Source organism: Phyllostomus discolor, chromosome 6 (genome assembly GCF_004126475.2).
Source record: "Phyllostomus discolor isolate MPI-MPIP mPhyDis1 chromosome 6, mPhyDis1.pri.v3, whole genome shotgun sequence".
Taxonomy (NCBI): domain Eukaryota; kingdom Metazoa; phylum Chordata; class Mammalia; order Chiroptera; family Phyllostomidae; genus Phyllostomus; species Phyllostomus discolor.
This window is the reverse complement of record NC_040908.2, coordinates 163,964,239-163,979,007: the sequence shown is the minus strand read 5'-3', so window position 1 is coordinate 163,979,007 and position 14,769 is coordinate 163,964,239. Positions and strand designations below refer to the sequence as shown.

General features: G+C 49.1%; 2 protein-coding genes across 5 annotated transcripts; one reads left to right on the top strand and one right to left on the bottom strand.

Moving 5' to 3' along the window:
- Window positions 1-2,869: 2,869 nt before the first annotated feature.
- POLR2G (RNA polymerase II subunit G) lies at window positions 2,870-6,114 on the bottom strand. Its single transcript, XM_028515869.2, has 8 exons — window positions 6,001-6,114; window positions 5,763-5,872; window positions 4,721-4,880; window positions 3,894-3,944; window positions 3,725-3,790; window positions 3,549-3,620; window positions 3,315-3,348; window positions 2,870-3,097 (listed from the first exon to the last, which is right to left on the bottom strand). The coding sequence occupies exons 1-8, from the start codon at window positions 6,010-6,012 to the stop codon at window positions 3,084-3,086; spliced, it is 519 nt and encodes a 172-aa protein (XP_028371670.1). The 5' UTR covers window positions 6,013-6,114; the 3' UTR covers window positions 2,870-3,083.
- A 2,876-nt stretch (window positions 6,115-8,990) lies between these two features.
- ZBTB3 (zinc finger and BTB domain containing 3) lies at window positions 8,991-12,185 on the top strand. Of its 4 annotated transcripts, XR_004904031.1 has the most exons (3): window positions 9,566-9,694; window positions 10,036-11,744; window positions 11,801-12,185. XR_004904031.1 is itself a non-coding variant. In XM_028517253.2 (2 exons), exon 2 carries the CDS (start codon window positions 10,085-10,087, stop codon window positions 11,636-11,638), a length of 1,554 nt encoding a protein of 517 aa, XP_028373054.1. In that variant the 5' UTR covers window positions 8,991-9,551; window positions 10,036-10,084; the 3' UTR covers window positions 11,639-12,185. The 4 variants fall into 4 exon arrangements, 3 of the variants coding, with proteins under 3 accessions (XP_028373054.1, XP_035885504.1, XP_028373053.1); XM_028517253.2 differs by lacking the exon at window positions 9,566-9,694 and adding an exon at window positions 8,991-9,551 and having other exon boundaries at window positions 10,036-12,185; XM_036029611.1 differs by having other exon boundaries at window positions 9,478-9,589; window positions 10,036-12,185.
- Window positions 12,186-14,769: the final 2,584 nt, after the last annotated feature.

Genomic DNA, 14,769 nt, shown 5'->3' with positions numbered 1-14,769 from the left:
CCCTCTTCCTCCTTCTCAGGGCAGATGCTGCTGCCTCTAGAAAACATCCTCTGAGACCAGAGTTGGAAAGCCAGATGGATACAATTGGAGTTGCCATGGTAACACAACCCAAGGAGCCTGTGACCCTGCTGAGTATTTTCCAATCACGTTCAGAATGGTGTTTGGTAGTTTTAGTGTCGTGCTTGAATGCTGGGGTGCCGTGCACCTCTGCACGAGGGGAAGGACTGAGGTCCTGGGTCTGAGATCAGCTCAGTGGAACCTGGGCTGCTGGTAGATCTCCTTGCTAAAATGTCATTGATATGGACAGCCTTTGGCAGCCTTGGAGGCCCGAGACAATCAAAGGAGTAAGGCTGAGAGGCCTGTGGGATGTTGTGAAACTATCCAAACTGTCTGGGGCTCATTTGCCCCCAACCTGAGTGGAGGCAGGAGCCAGGGAAAAGCAGTAGTTACAGGAAGCATGGCCACAAAGGGGAGAAAGGTGGCTCCCCCTCACTTCCCAGCCACTCAGTGTCTGACGGGAGCTATGATGGCTTTGGAGTGGGACGGACAGGTAAGTAAATAAATAACAATCAAAGCCCCACTACCCACTAGCTATGTGACCTTAGCCATGTTAGTTCACTTCCCTGACCTGCCTGCATCAACTACAAGATGGGATAACGAAACCTACTTCATGGCTTGTAAAAATTTGGTAATGTGTGCAAAGATGTATGAAGGATTCAGCATGCTGCCCAGCAGACACTCCTGTTACTGCTGACCTGTGATCTAAGACCTGTTTAACTGCATAGTATCAAACTGTAAAGGCGCAGAAGGTCCTGGAGACCATCTCCAGGCCAGGCCCCACCCCAGGCCCAGCCTTCTTGGTGGGGGCCGCACTCCATGTCCTTAGCAGCATCCACCTGCTCCTGTGCCATGAGCTGCTTCTCTGTCCGTTGGTCTCTCACTTCTAGGCCTGACATTACTTCCAGGTTAACCCTGACGCAATTTACGGGTGGGTGGACCCATTTGCAAACTTGGGAAGAATTTTATTCTCAGTGATACACAGGGTATCCAGGGTCTAGAGAAAATCCCTACCTGTGTAATCAACTCACAGTATGCGGTACCACAACTTTAACAGTTTCCACTAGCAAATTCATTCCAAATGCAGCACAGTAACTTTCCTGGCTCTTAACAAACTTGGAAAGCTGGCACAGTGCTGAGAGCTGGGGGTACAAAGATGAAAGGGAAGCATGTGAATCTACAATTATCTCAACAAAATAATTGAAACTTTTTAAGAAAGATTTTTATTTATTTTTTAGAGAGGGAAGGGAAGGAGAAAGAGAGAGAGAGAGAAACATCAATGTGCGGTTGCTGGGGGTCATGGCCTGCAACCCAAGCATGTGCCCTAACTGGGAATCAAACCTGCGATGCTTTGGTTCACAGCCCGCACTCAATCCACTGAGCTACACCAGCCAGGGCGAAACTTTAATAATTAAAAGACAAAAAGGGAGACAGTAACAAAAGAATGTTTCCTGACCCATTCCAGAGGTATGACAGGAACAGCTTCTCGTGGTCCAGGAGTTGAGAAGGCAAGGTGAACAGAACCACATTCTCACTGTGTCCCGAGCCCTGTTCTAGATGCTTCCTATCAGGGTCTCTGGAACTTGGCACAACTCACATCAGAGGCCAAGTAATTATTTACTGTGGAGGACTGCACTATACACCATACGATGTTCTGCAGCATCCTTGGCCTAGACCCACTAGAAGGCAGCAACACCCCTACCCACTTGCTATATCCAAAAATGTCACCACCAAACATCCCCTGGGGGCCAAAATCACCTTGGATGATTGCCATTGCTTTACAGGCATTGTCTAATAGTAATTATGATCGAGTTGAATGCCCATTATGGACCAGGCTCTGTGCCAGCCACTTGCATTATACTAAGTCCTCATTGAATGTGGTTGGTAGGTTCTTCGACTTTAAGTAAAATGACATATAAAGAAACCAACGTTAGGACAGACTGACATGAAAGTAAGTTGCTAAGGAACCTCATCAATGTTATAGTGAAACAATGTTGAACAGAACAATGTTGAAAGAAATGATATAACTCAAGGACCTGCTGTATGATCTTTGCCGGTAGCAGCAACCACCCGAGGAGGGCAGTATGCCCATTTTACAGTGGAAAAACCTAAGCCACCTGGCTGGGGCCAAAGCCAGTTGTTCTGTGTCAGTCCAAATACCAGGCTTCCTACTGCACAGCACTGCCTCCCAAGCAAGTCGAGGAAAGCTGCAAATGAAAAGGACAGACCGACCGAGATGTGCCAGATCGGGCAGTGAGCGGGCAGGCTGGGAAAAGGCACGCCAAGGTAGACGAACAGCATTGCAAAGGCAGAGTGTGAGCGAGGGTGGTGTTTAATATTTTGTAGTCATTTCACATATTTTTCTAGTGTTCCCCGAAGGAGATTATGAGCCATTTCACACCTTCGGTTGAGTTTAGTACAGTGATTGCTCAGCACAGAAAGGCCTCTGGTGTTTATGTACCCATCCTAGGAAGGGGCGGTGTTGGGACCCTGCAGCCTGTGTTATTACTATCCTCTCGTTCACCTCTCCCCAGCTGTACTCTTGGTTATTTTTAAGGGCGAGGGAAGGGAAAATACTAGGAAACTAGACTGGCGCTCGGAGTAGCTCTAATGATAGTATCACTTGCTGGAAGCCAGAGACACAACATCAGTGCCTTCTCATCAATGAGGTCGACTTTAGACCCCCGCATAAGGGTTAGTCATATCCTCTGGGGGGCCGAGGCATCAGACCAAGCAAAGAGGGTCTAGCGAGCAACTGCACCCCGGCCTTTTGAAAAAGAGCTGTTCTTACCAAAGAAAGAAGATAACACTCCCATGAGAACCAAGGGCTTTTTATGGTTAGAACGCACAGTCAAAATCTGCGAGTGGCGGCTAAACTGTAAGAAGAGCCGATGCCTTCTGGGACAAGGAACCTTCCTTGCCCCACCTCCCCCCAACAGCAGCCAGACCGGGCCTCTGGACAACATGGGAAGTGCGACAATCACACCTCCTAGACAAGGACCAAACAAGGTAGGAGGCCCTGGTGTTCAGCTCACAAGCCCTAGGAGAAGAGGAAATGCACATGAGTTACACCCAGAGCTCGGAGCAGCCGAAACAGTGCACCTCCCACCCCAAAGGGCACACATCCTGGATCTGCCAAGCAGACGGCACGACAGTTTCCTTCATCGGTGACTCAAGCATTAAATCCCATCTCCACCCCTGGACTCACATAGCCCTTCCCCAGGCAAGCACCCTGGCGTGCACAGTCAGGCACTCACCCAAGTAATCATCCATCAGGGAGCCGATAGCAAACTGTAGGAGGGAAGGCAAAAAGGAAATGAAGCCTAAGCCAGCACAGAGCTACTCCCTAACCTTCCTAGGCCCAGGCCCTCCGCCCACCCGTCCCCTCTTCACGACAGGGGAGCACAAAAACCCCATGATGTCTAGGTGGCAAGAAACCAATGGCTCCGGGCTCTGCCTGGTACTGGGAAGGAAGCAGGCAAAAGACTCACGATGTCATTCTTATCCACACGGGTCCCCACAATCTTCAAACGGATCTCATCATCCTGCTGAATCACAATGTCCTAGAGGAGAAGGGGACAGTATCTCAGGTGCCCCCCAGCCAGTACTCCCCCTCAGAGTGGCTCATTCCCTGCTTTCTCGCACCGACTTCTCCCTACCCACTCACCTCATCCATCGTCTTGTAACACGGCGGGTTGGAGTTAGGGTCAAACTCCATCTCTGATGGGATGGACTAAAAAGGAAGCGGGACGGGGTCAGCACTTTAAATGGATGCTCCGCTAGGTGGTCATGAACCCGTGTCTCTCCTTCGCCCCCCTGAGCATGCCCAGACTTACATGCCGAGAGATGAAGCAGGACATAGGTCCGATCTCTGTGAAGAGTCCAACCTAGAAGGAAAAAGCGTGATCCTGGCTTTTTCTCTTGTCTCCAGAAGCCACCTAAGCTTCCCATGTTTACCTAATTCCTAATCAATTCTCCTTGTTTTGAAACCAATCAGAATTGTAGCATTTGTTCTCACCTCTCTTTTTTTCGAGACTTCATTTTAAGTTAAGCAGATATAGTACAGCAGTGAAGAGCTGAGGCCTGGAATTTGTCTGTCCAGGGCCCGAACCCTTGCTGGTCACATGGCCTTGGCCACTAGACTTAAATTCTCTAAGCTTAAGCTTCTATAAAGAGATAAAAGAGCCCTGGCTGGCATAGCTCAGTGGATTGCGCTCGGGCTACGAATCAAAGTGTCGCAGGTTCGATTCCCAGTCAGGGCACATGCCTGGGTTGCAGGCCACAGCCACCAGCAACCACACATTGATGTTTCTCTCTCTCTCTCTCTTTCTCTCCCTCGCTTCCCTCTCTAAAAATAAATAAATAAAATCTTAAAAAAAAAAGAGAAATAAAAGCACCCACCTCCCAGAGTCACTGTGAGGCTTTTCACATTACCTGGCCCACAGTAATTACTCAATCGGTGGCAGCTACCATTATTATGAGTCTTCATATTAACATATATGCCCCTGTGTGAGGTAGGGTGAGGCCATACCATCTGACAGGTGAGAACTCTGAAGCACAGGGAGGTGGCTTGGCCAAGGACACACCATTAGCAAATGAAGCTGGGCCCCATACCACATCTTCTGAGGGACCACCCCACTGCCTCCCCTACGTTTGGTCTCACCTTGTTGACCTGAGTGACAACAGCATCCACGACTTCCCCTTTAAAGGGCCGGAAAACAATGGCCTTGTACTTAACTGGATAAAGGACAAAGCCTCGGCCTGGCTGGATCACACCAGCACCAATATTGTCGATGGTGGTGACAGCAATTACAAAGCCATACCTGCGAGGAGGATGACAAAGAGAAAGGCGCTGTGTGTGACAAGAGCCTCCAGACTGTCTGCAACAAAAGTCAGTGAGCCTGGGGGCAGGGGGCCGGCACAAACAGGAAATGGTACCCCTGCTCCCAGAAAGCTTAATGACCAAGAAAGAAGACAGGACACTGGTCAGCATCTGTCACGCCAAACACTGCTCTCATAATTTCACAATAAATGTCCAAGAACGCTGCAGTCCTTGAGCCAAGAGACCCTCAGAATCACGTGGGATGTATTAAAATGCAGATTCCCAGGCGTGTTCCCAGAGAGTCAAGATTATGTAGTGATAGGATGAGGCTCAGGAACCTGCATGCAAGGAACACCCCAGGTTATCCTAATGATGGAGGGCAAGTACTCCACAGCCCTCTGCTCATCCCAGCTCATGCACGTCACCATGTGCGAGTCCGCTTGTGCAGAGCCCAGAGATGGGCCACCGCAGGTCCCTGAGCATGGGGGATAGAGAAAACCAGCAGAATCACAGACGGAGAGCAGACACTTGCACAGTGATCAGACTGTGAGCCCCACAAGGGCTGGCCTCATTCTGTCTCTCACTGCATCGTTCCCAGGGACCGACACAGGAGCGGACACACAACTGGAGCTTTAGAAACGTTTGCGGAGTAAATAACCAATCTCAGCTGATGGAACAGAGTCTTGTGATTCAGCTTTGCAGAGGGCGCCATAGGAACCCAAAGCAGGAAGCAACGGACTGCATGGGGCGCCTAGGAGTATGTGGGAGGGTTCCCCAGAATAGGTGTCAGGACTTGGCATAATGAGTAGGAGTTGGGAAGGGGCTGTAACATAGGGTGCCGTATGCTTATTATTGATCAGGCAGCACAGAGTGCGGCACTCACTTGCCAGTGCAGGTCCCCTCCACCTCGGTGAACAGCTTCTGCTTCACCGTGTTGAGCAGGTTGGGGCCGAAGTAGCGCGGGTGCAGCAGGATCTCGTGCTCCAAGGAGATCTGCGGAGAAAGTGGAATGGAGACCAGGCGAGGCACAGCAGGAAGACAGGGCAAGAAGCGGCCCCTGGTCCAGGCACCCCACCTCTCTTCTCTTGACCTAGCCCTCCGCCACCCGGTGCCCTGCTCACGTGGTAGAACATCTTCCCAAACGAGTTAGGAGAGCAGCTAAATCTACACCTCTCCAGGCAGCAACGCCTCCCGCGCGACCGGAAACACACGCACCGCCCCAACCCAGTTTCCGGATGGGACGGCGTCGTAGGCGGAGACTCCGTGAAGCCCCGTCCATCCCCGCAGACCAGCCGTCCAACTGCCGGCTCTCTTAAATTAACCGTGCCCGGAATAGATGCTCAATTAGTACTTTTAAACGGAATTGATGAAAGGTGGCATAAATAACGCGCCTTAGCAGAGTGCATTTATGTAAACTCCCAGGTAGATAGTATCAGAATTCAGTTAAATTGAAGAACCCCCAGAAAGTATATGAGAATTGTTTGGATGTGTGCGCGGGGGAGCGGGGAAAACATTGTAATTGGAGTCAAAACCACTAGTGATAAATACTTGAAGCTAATCACTCCCTAATCATATAATTGCATGTGTAGGTATAAGCGTTCCATTGCTGTGGTATCCTCTGCATCACTTGGTATTTTCAGCAGGGTTTTCTTGTTGGTTTTGTTTAGCCATTTTAATACCTGTGTAGTAGTATCTCATTATGGTTATAATAATTTTCATTTCCGCAATGACTGATGACGTTGAACACCTTTTCATGTGCATATTTGCCAAGAGTGATCTTTTCAAAACTCAAGTCACACCATGTCACTCCCTACTTTAGAATCCAATGGCCTACTTTAGAATCCAATGGCACTTCCCTAGGCACTAGAATGAAATCATCGCCATGGCCCACCAGGCAGAGGCCAGACCCAGCCAACTCCATTTTCTGCCTCCCTCCTTCTGGCGTTCTCCACTCCGGTCACATTGGCCTCCTCTCTCACCTCAGGACCCATGCTGTTGCTATTTTCCCTGCTTCAAATGCTCTAAGCTCTGATTTTCAACTGGTAGGGCAGGGGCGGATGGGAGAGGGCCCATCTCAACCTTAGGCATAAGTTCAACATTCTCCCTGTCAAGAGGGCTTCCATGACTGCCCTGGCTCAAGTAGCCCCATCCTAGCCATTCCTCTGTTGTTTTGCCTTGTTTTATTTTCTTTCTATGTGGAGTCATCTTATTCATTTACACATGTGTGTGTTGCTTGCTTTCCCTCAAGGACAGGGATTCTCATCGCTGTGTTCCTCCATATCCGCCATGCCTAGAACCATGCCTGGCACACAAGCAAGTGCTCAGTATCTATTTGCATCACTGAGTGAACCTCTGACACCTACAATAGTGCTGGGCAAATAATGGAACTTAACAAATGTGGATTGAGTGAGCATCATTCTCATAATGAATCTACTATTATCTCTTTGAGCTCCCCAGGCATGGGTTGGCCATGATAAACTCTCCCTGAGCCCTAATCCCTTTGCTCCCAGCCCTCTCTCTAATGGGGATAAGAAAGGCTATTGTGGAATTAGAGATTATATCATTAGCACATTCTTAGCATTTAATAAATGCTAAATAAATGGTTGATATTTTTCTAATTTCTAAAATTACAATAGACACATTGAAGCAAAGTTTTTTAACCTTTTTCCTTGGGGTAAAGTTACTCCTATAAGTAAGAATGCCTTTGGTTTTAGCTTTAAATTTCACACATAGTTATTCATGTGCTATAATCTGTGTATGCTAGCTTAATACCTCTATTTCCTAAATAAAAGCTTTTATACAAAAGAAAAAGATCTAACTGACTGAATGACACTCTAGAAAGATGTGCCTCCTGGCATCCTATAGCTCTGGGTGACCCAGCTTTGAGAGGCAAAGCCACCAAGTTGTGCCCTGCTGAATGGTGCTCCTGGGGGTGAGACAGGCCTAAACCAGGGCACACTTGTTTTATTAAGCTGTGGTGGCCATTAGGGTGTATTGACCAGAGAGGGGATACCTTTTTCAGATTTGCACAGAGGTTAAAAGAACTGTAATTTTAAATATCTAGATCCAGCCCTGGTTGGTGTGGCTCAGTGGATAGAGTGTCGGCCTGTAAACCAAAGGGTCACAGTTCCTTCCCAGTCAGGGCACATGCCTGGGTTGCAGGCCAGGTCCCCAGTAGGTGGTGCATGAGTGGCAACCACACATTGATGTTTCCCTCCCTCTCTTTCTCCCTCCCCCCTCTCTAAATAAATAAAATCTTTAAAAAAATAAAAATAAAAGCAATCATATCAGAACACTTTCTTTCTTAAAACCCACTAATGACTTCCAATACACTAAGCATAAAATACAAACTCCTCACTGTGGCCAATAAATCCCATGCTTACCCACCAGTGTGAGGCCAGATTTTGCTCATGTATTCAAAAACGGTATCTCATAATGGCTTGAAAACAGAAGCTCACTGTCTTCTGTTAAGCCAGACATTAAAGAAATTTGGAAAAATATAAAACAATGCCATATTTTCACTACATTTAAAAAAATAATTTTTCATAAAAATGTTACTTATATTAGTTTTAATTCCTACACAATAAATATTGTATGGCTTAGAAGAACATCTTGAAGAGCTGGGGTCTCAAGCCGAGGCCAGTGTGGCTGGCATGTCTCTAGTACAAGGGTGGACAGTGGATGAACTGCCCCTGATTCTGATTAGGTCTGATTGGAAGGTTTGGCTGCAAAGTGAAGGTTGCTTAGTGCTTAGTGTGCTGGGTGAAGGGGTGAATAGTGGGTTATAGGCACTGAATCAAATCCCCTGATAGCCCTGTCAATACATTGCTCTGGTCAGAGAAGAGGCAGGTTTCATTAACTTTGAATTTACAGCCCTTTTCTTCGATTGTCTAAGGTTTTCTTCGATTTGTCTAAGGTTTCGATTGCCCAAAGATTTCTTCGAAAGTATACATGCTCTTTATTCTCCCATCCTGGGGTATTTTAGGGCCTTGAGCCCGCTTCCTCCCTTCCTATCAGCTCCTGCTCAGTATGCTCCAAGACAGGAGGGTACTGGAATCTCTTTATTGTACGTTGACTATAGAGTTCAGGCTAGGGACTACGACAGCATTCACGCAGCTGCTAGTTCTCTGACACCACCATTACTGAGTCACGAGCCCGAACCGTCAGACTGAGGGGAACGAAGCAGTAACGAACATTAAAGGCAGTCACAGTTCGAGAGTGAGAGAGGGACAGAGAGAGACCATTACAGTTCAAAGAAGTGTTGCTATTGCTCCCGGTTACGGCAGAGCAGGGTCTAAAAACAGGGGACTCCTGAGTGCCACACGAGCTTGTTGGCTCTTTTGCTCCCCGCCACCCTGCAGCTGACGCAACACAACAGCCTGCGAAGTGGAGGTCCGGGCGCTGGCTCGAAAGCTCGTCGCGCTCTGGTCCCTAAAGCCGGGTCCCTGCTTCAGGTAGAAGCTCAGCCAATCCAGAGGGCTCTGAAGCAAAGAAGGAGGGACGAGGAATTAAAGTTGAAGACAGGAATGCCAACCAATCCAGCGCCTAGCTGCCTGAGCGACGGACACCAGCACCCACTTGGAAACGCCGCTCAAAGAGGAAGGATGGTTAGTGGACAGTGAACCAATCCGTGACAAGAGAAGGCAAACTTGCGCCCATTACATCTAAGAAGGTGGGAAGGGGCGGAGTTCGCCCAGTGGCTGCTCGGTGGTGGGTGAAGGATCAGCTCTCTCTTCTAGTTTCCACCCTAGGACTCCTTAACCCCTGGAATGCGAGAGAGAGAGGCTCAGGGAGTTCCCGGAGTGGGGCGTAGAGGTACCACCCGGGAAGGCCTGGGAGCGAAAGAGATTCCTAGTTAGAGGAGCAGCTGGAAGCCACTGGGTGGGCTTCCAGGAAGCGGAGGCTGGTTAGGGGGGCGGGACTTCCGGGGCGGGATTATCGTTAACTGGGCGGGGCCTGCTGCTAAGGTTAAGTGTGGGGGCGGGGCTAAAGGAAACCACTGGGTATGACCTGGGAGAAAAGGATAGTAGTTTAAGCGAGCGTCTTGGGGGTCAAGGCAGTTTTCAGACGTTTGGGGATGGCCCATCAGTGCTCAGGGCTATCGTTAAGGTTTCTGGGGAGGTTATGTGCCCTAACCCACTGTCCTTTCTTCCCAGGGAACCACTGGTGGGGATCTTTGTGGGGGATTTCCCTCTGTGGGGTGCTATGGAGTTCCCAGAACACAGCCAGCAGCTGCTGCAGAGCCTTCGCGAACAGCGGTCCCAGGGTTTTCTTTGTGACTGCACCGTGATGGTGGGTAGCACCCAATTCTTGGCCCATCGGGCTGTGCTGGCCTCCTGCAGCCCGTTCTTCCAGCTTTTCTACAAAGAGCGGGAGCTGGACAAGAGAGATCTGGTGTGCATCCACAACGAGATTGTCACGGCCCCGGCCTTTGGGCTGCTTCTGGACTTTATGTATGCTGGCCAGCTGGTCCTGAGAGGGGATACCCCTGTGGAAGACGTGCTGGCAGCAGCCAGCTACTTGCACATGAATGATATCGTCAAGGTGTGTAAGCGGCGGCTGCAGGCGCGGGCCCTGGCAGAGGCAGACAGTACCAAGAAGGAGGAGGAAACCAGCTCACAGGCCCCTAGTGTGGAGTTTTTGTCCAACACTTCCCGGGGCCCTCAGCCTTCCGTGGCATCTGCTGAGACATCAGGCCACTGGGCCAAAGGGGAATGGAAAGGACCTGCGGCTCCCTCACCTACTGTATGTCCTCCAGATGAGCCACCAGTGCCTGGTGGGGCTGACACTACACAGCCTGGAGTGGAGGTTGACTCGCTGCATCTGCGGGCACCTCCTCCACCAGTGGCTGACGTCTCCCTTGCCAGCCCCAGTAGCTCCACAGAGAACATTCCTGCAAACTACTTCTCTGGCCTCCCAGCAGTTTCAGTGGAGCCACTGGCTCCCCTTGTGGGTTCTGAGAGTTCGAGGGTGACGGAGCCAAGGGGTACTGGAGCACCATCGCAAGGCTTTTATCCCCCAGCTTCGGCTGCAGCCCCAGCCCCAGCCCCAGCCCCAGCCCCATCCCAGGCTCCAGCCCCAGCGGAAGCTGAACTGGTCCAAGTGAAAGTAGAAGCTATTGTGATTTCTGATGAGGAGCCGGATCTGTCAGAGGAACAGCCTCAGGGGCCTGAGGGACTGTTCCCGCCTGGAGGGGCAATGTATGGCGGACAGCCCCCCCAGCAAGAGGCTTTTGAGGAGCCAAGGGCAGCAGGATTAGAGGAGGTGGGGCCAAGTGACCACTTTCTGCCCCCAGACTCTCACCTACCCTACCATTTGGTGCCAGGTGCAGCACAGTATCAGCGAGGATTGGTGACCCCACCCCTGCCTGCACCCTCAACCCTACATGAGCCACTTTACCTGCCTTCTGAGTATGAAGCAGCACCAGGAAGCTTCGGTGTTTTTACTGAGGATGTTCCCACTTGCAAGACATGTGGGAAGACCTTCTCATGCTCTTACACACTACGGCGCCACGCCACAGTGCACACACGTGAGCGACCCTATGAGTGCCGGTACTGCCTGCGCAGCTACACGCAGTCAGGGGACCTGTACCGCCACATCCGCAAGGCTCACAATGAGGACCTGGCCAAACGCAGCAAACCGGATCCAGAGGCCGGCCCCCTCCTAGGAGTGCAGCCCCTCCCTGGCTCCCCTACAGCAGACAGACAGAACTCTGGTGGAGGGCCACCCAAAGATTTTGTACTTGGCCCCAAAAACTAATGTGAGCTGATGCTAGGCCTGCTGTTGCTATCGATGGAGCAGCAGCACAAAAGGTTGGAAGTATCTCATTTCCCCTGCTTGATGACAGGATGGATCTGCCCAGGCTGAAGGTTCCTGCTGTCCTTTCCTTTACCCAGACAACTAGCAGGACCTTGATGGGCAGAGCATCTCAGCCAGCTCCTCTCCAAGGGCACTGGGAGTTTTCCCGGGTTATAATTGTTCTCCCTCCGAGTTCTGGACCATAAAGCTAGCAGTGAAAGTATCTCATTGCACTGGTGTTGGCTGGTTTCTTCCCCAAACCTGCATGACTCCTGACTCTTTCATACCTCTCCTCTAGACCTTACGAGAATTTGCCCTCTGTACTTGAGTAGGGGTGGGGATCAGGTCGCTTATGAGGAAAGAAGTGAGAGGCAGAAGGCAATGTAGACTTTGCTTAGGAATATATGCAAATTAGAGGATCTTACACAATTATGGGTTATTGTTGTAGTGAGCTCCTGTGTACTGGGCTGTATTAGGGACTTCATATAAATACCCATTTAATCCTCAACAACTTGAAGAGGTGTTGGCTCCCCTCTTTTTTTCCCTACCGACAAGAAAACTTGAAATTCAAAAATCAAAGTTCCCTTGTTCAAGGTCACAGAGCTAGGTAAGGGGCAAGCCAGAATTTGAACCATGGCTTGTGACTTAAAACACCATGTTCACTGTGCAGATTTAACACGATATTGAAAATAGTTCATTGAGAACTACAAGTTGTTTTCTGTCCTTTCGACTGTTTGGCTTTGAGTCCTCACCCCGTTCCCTCTGTTTTCCACGTAGAAAGACCTTGAAGGGGCTGGCTGTTGCCAAAACAGATACTGTATTGACGACTTGACATTTTTGCCTACCTGTTGTAAATTCGAACTGAGGTCTCTAAACATGAGACCTAAACCCGGCAGGTTCTCGGGGGGGGGGGGGGGGGGGGCGGCGCTGAGGGCCTTTTGTGTGAAAATGATGGGTGCTTGGGACAACTAAAGCAAGGAACTCCAGATGAGAGACTCGTCCTTAGAAAGTGTGACAACAGCCACCAGAGGTGGGATTACTGACCTGCGGTCACACAGGCGACTGCTGACAGTAGATGCCGCAGAGAAATGGGAGTTTGGAGTGTTGAGGGGGGATGGGGAAGAGTTCCAGGAATGTAAGAGAAGGGCCGGCCCCAGTCTGAGGAAGACTGCTGCTGGAGGGGGCGGTCTAGAGGCGGCCTACAGACCCTTCTCTCTGGCATACGAGGAATTGAGTCTGAAAAAAGCAGGGAGGAAAATTTAGAAAAAAGTGAAAATAGGAGTAACTTTCCTGAATTTTTCTCTTTTTAAAAATGATTTTATTTACTTACTTTTTAGAAAGAGGGTAAGGGAGGGAGGAAGGAGGAAGAGAGGGAGAAATACATCGACTGGTTGCATCTTAGACACTCCCAACTGGGAACCTGGCCCTCAACCCAGGCATGTGCCCTGACTGGGAATTGAACTGACAACCCTTTGGTTCGCAAGCCAGCATTCAATCCGTTGAGCCACACCTGCCAGGGCTACATAAAACTTAAAAAAGAAAAAAAAAAAAGACGTATTCTGGCTGAGTGACACATCATTTCCAGTCTTTCCTAGAGTAAATAAAAAATCAGAATGCCAGTGGTTTGAGCGCAGGCTGTGAACCAAAGTGTCGTCAGTTTGATCCCGTCAGGGCACATGCCTGGGTTGCAGCCCAGGTCCCCAATAGGGGGTGGGTGCATGAGAGGCAATCACACATTTATATTTTTCTCCCTCTCTTCCTCCTTCACTTCCCCTCAATAAATAAATAAATAAAATCTTTAAAAAATAAAAATAAATTTAAAAATTTTGTAAATAAAAAAATAAATAAATAATCAGAATGCCTAAAAAGAATCAGTTGCTTTCAAAAGGGTGAATTTTATGGTATGTGATACGTACTATGTATTTATAGAAAAAGAAAAAACTGATTGCCTTAGAACATGAATTCCTAAAAGGAAGACACAATGGGCCCACATGTGTACATAATGTACATAATTTCTCTGGACAGCCTGGAGAACTCCTGGCTTAACCGGAACCATTGTGACTGTCTCAGCCGCTCGTAATACCGAGCTAAGAAGAATCTGTTACTTGGTGAAATTCTCCTGAAAAGCAATCATTTGCTTTCAGTTCCCAGCATAAGATGCATTTTTAAAAAAGATTTTATTTATTTTCAGAGAGGGAAGGGAGGGAGAAAGAGAAAGAGAGAGAAACATCAATGTGTGGTTGCTGGGGGGCACGCCCTGCAACCCAGGCATGTACCCTGACTGGGAATCGAACCTGTGACACTTTGGTTTGCAGCCTGCGCTCAATCCACTGAGCTACGCCAGCCAGGGCTATAAGATGCATTCTTTTCTTTAAGTTTTAAATTATAGTCAGCATACAATATTATATTAGTTTTAGACGTGAGATGCATTCTTTATTGGAGGTGGCCGTTAGGAACTTTCAAGATGTTTCAAGCAGCAGCCAACACAAATAAGGCCACAGTCTCCTCACTTTATCTATCTGCTGGGTGCTAGGAACATTTTGTTGTCTGTGAAGGTGTGGTCAAGAGAATTATCTAGAACTTTCACTGCTTTTGATGGGCTGTCCCATCAGCGGATTCAAGGAACCACAGGTCAGCTCACACAACCTCTAGTCCAACACTGATCCTCCTTTGGCCAGTTGTTATTCCTGTTTGAGACACTGTCCCCAAAGGAACTCTATTGCTGGAGAGCGCTAATCATTGGATGATGCTTCCTTCTACTGAGCCCAAGACCAGCCTCCTTTCACAGGAGGGGACAGGCCAGGCCCCAGCCTAGGAAGAGTTCCACGCAGAGGAGTTACTTGCTTTGCTTTTGAGTTATACTCTGACTTAGTTTTCAGACAACCACTTGTTTCCCTCCAGTGTTAAAGACTTATTTCTAGGTTAGGATTTCATTTCCTTTTTTTAAGATTTTACATATTTATTTTTAGAGAGGGAAGGGAGGGAGAAACAGAGAGAGAAACATCGTCAATGTGTGGTTGCTGGGGGCTGTGGCCTGCAACCCAAGCATGTGCCCTGACTGGGAATCAAACCTGCAATGCTTTGGTTTGCAG

Excerpts from the sequence above, each read along its gene's own strand:
- POLR2G (XM_028515869.2), bottom strand. Across the intron at positions 3,945-4,720 it reads TTGTCACTCAGGTCAACAAG|GTTGGACTCTTCACAGAGAT; the intron begins GTGAGACCAAAC and ends TTTTCCTTCTAG. Across the intron at positions 3,791-3,893 it reads CCTGCTTCATCTCTCGGCAT|TCCATCCCATCAGAGATGGA; the intron begins GTAAGTCTGGGC and ends CTTCCTTTTTAG.
- ZBTB3 (XM_028517253.2), top strand. The coding sequence starts at position 10,085 with ATGGAGTTCCCAGAACACAGCCAGCAGCTGCTGCAGAGCCTTCGCGAA.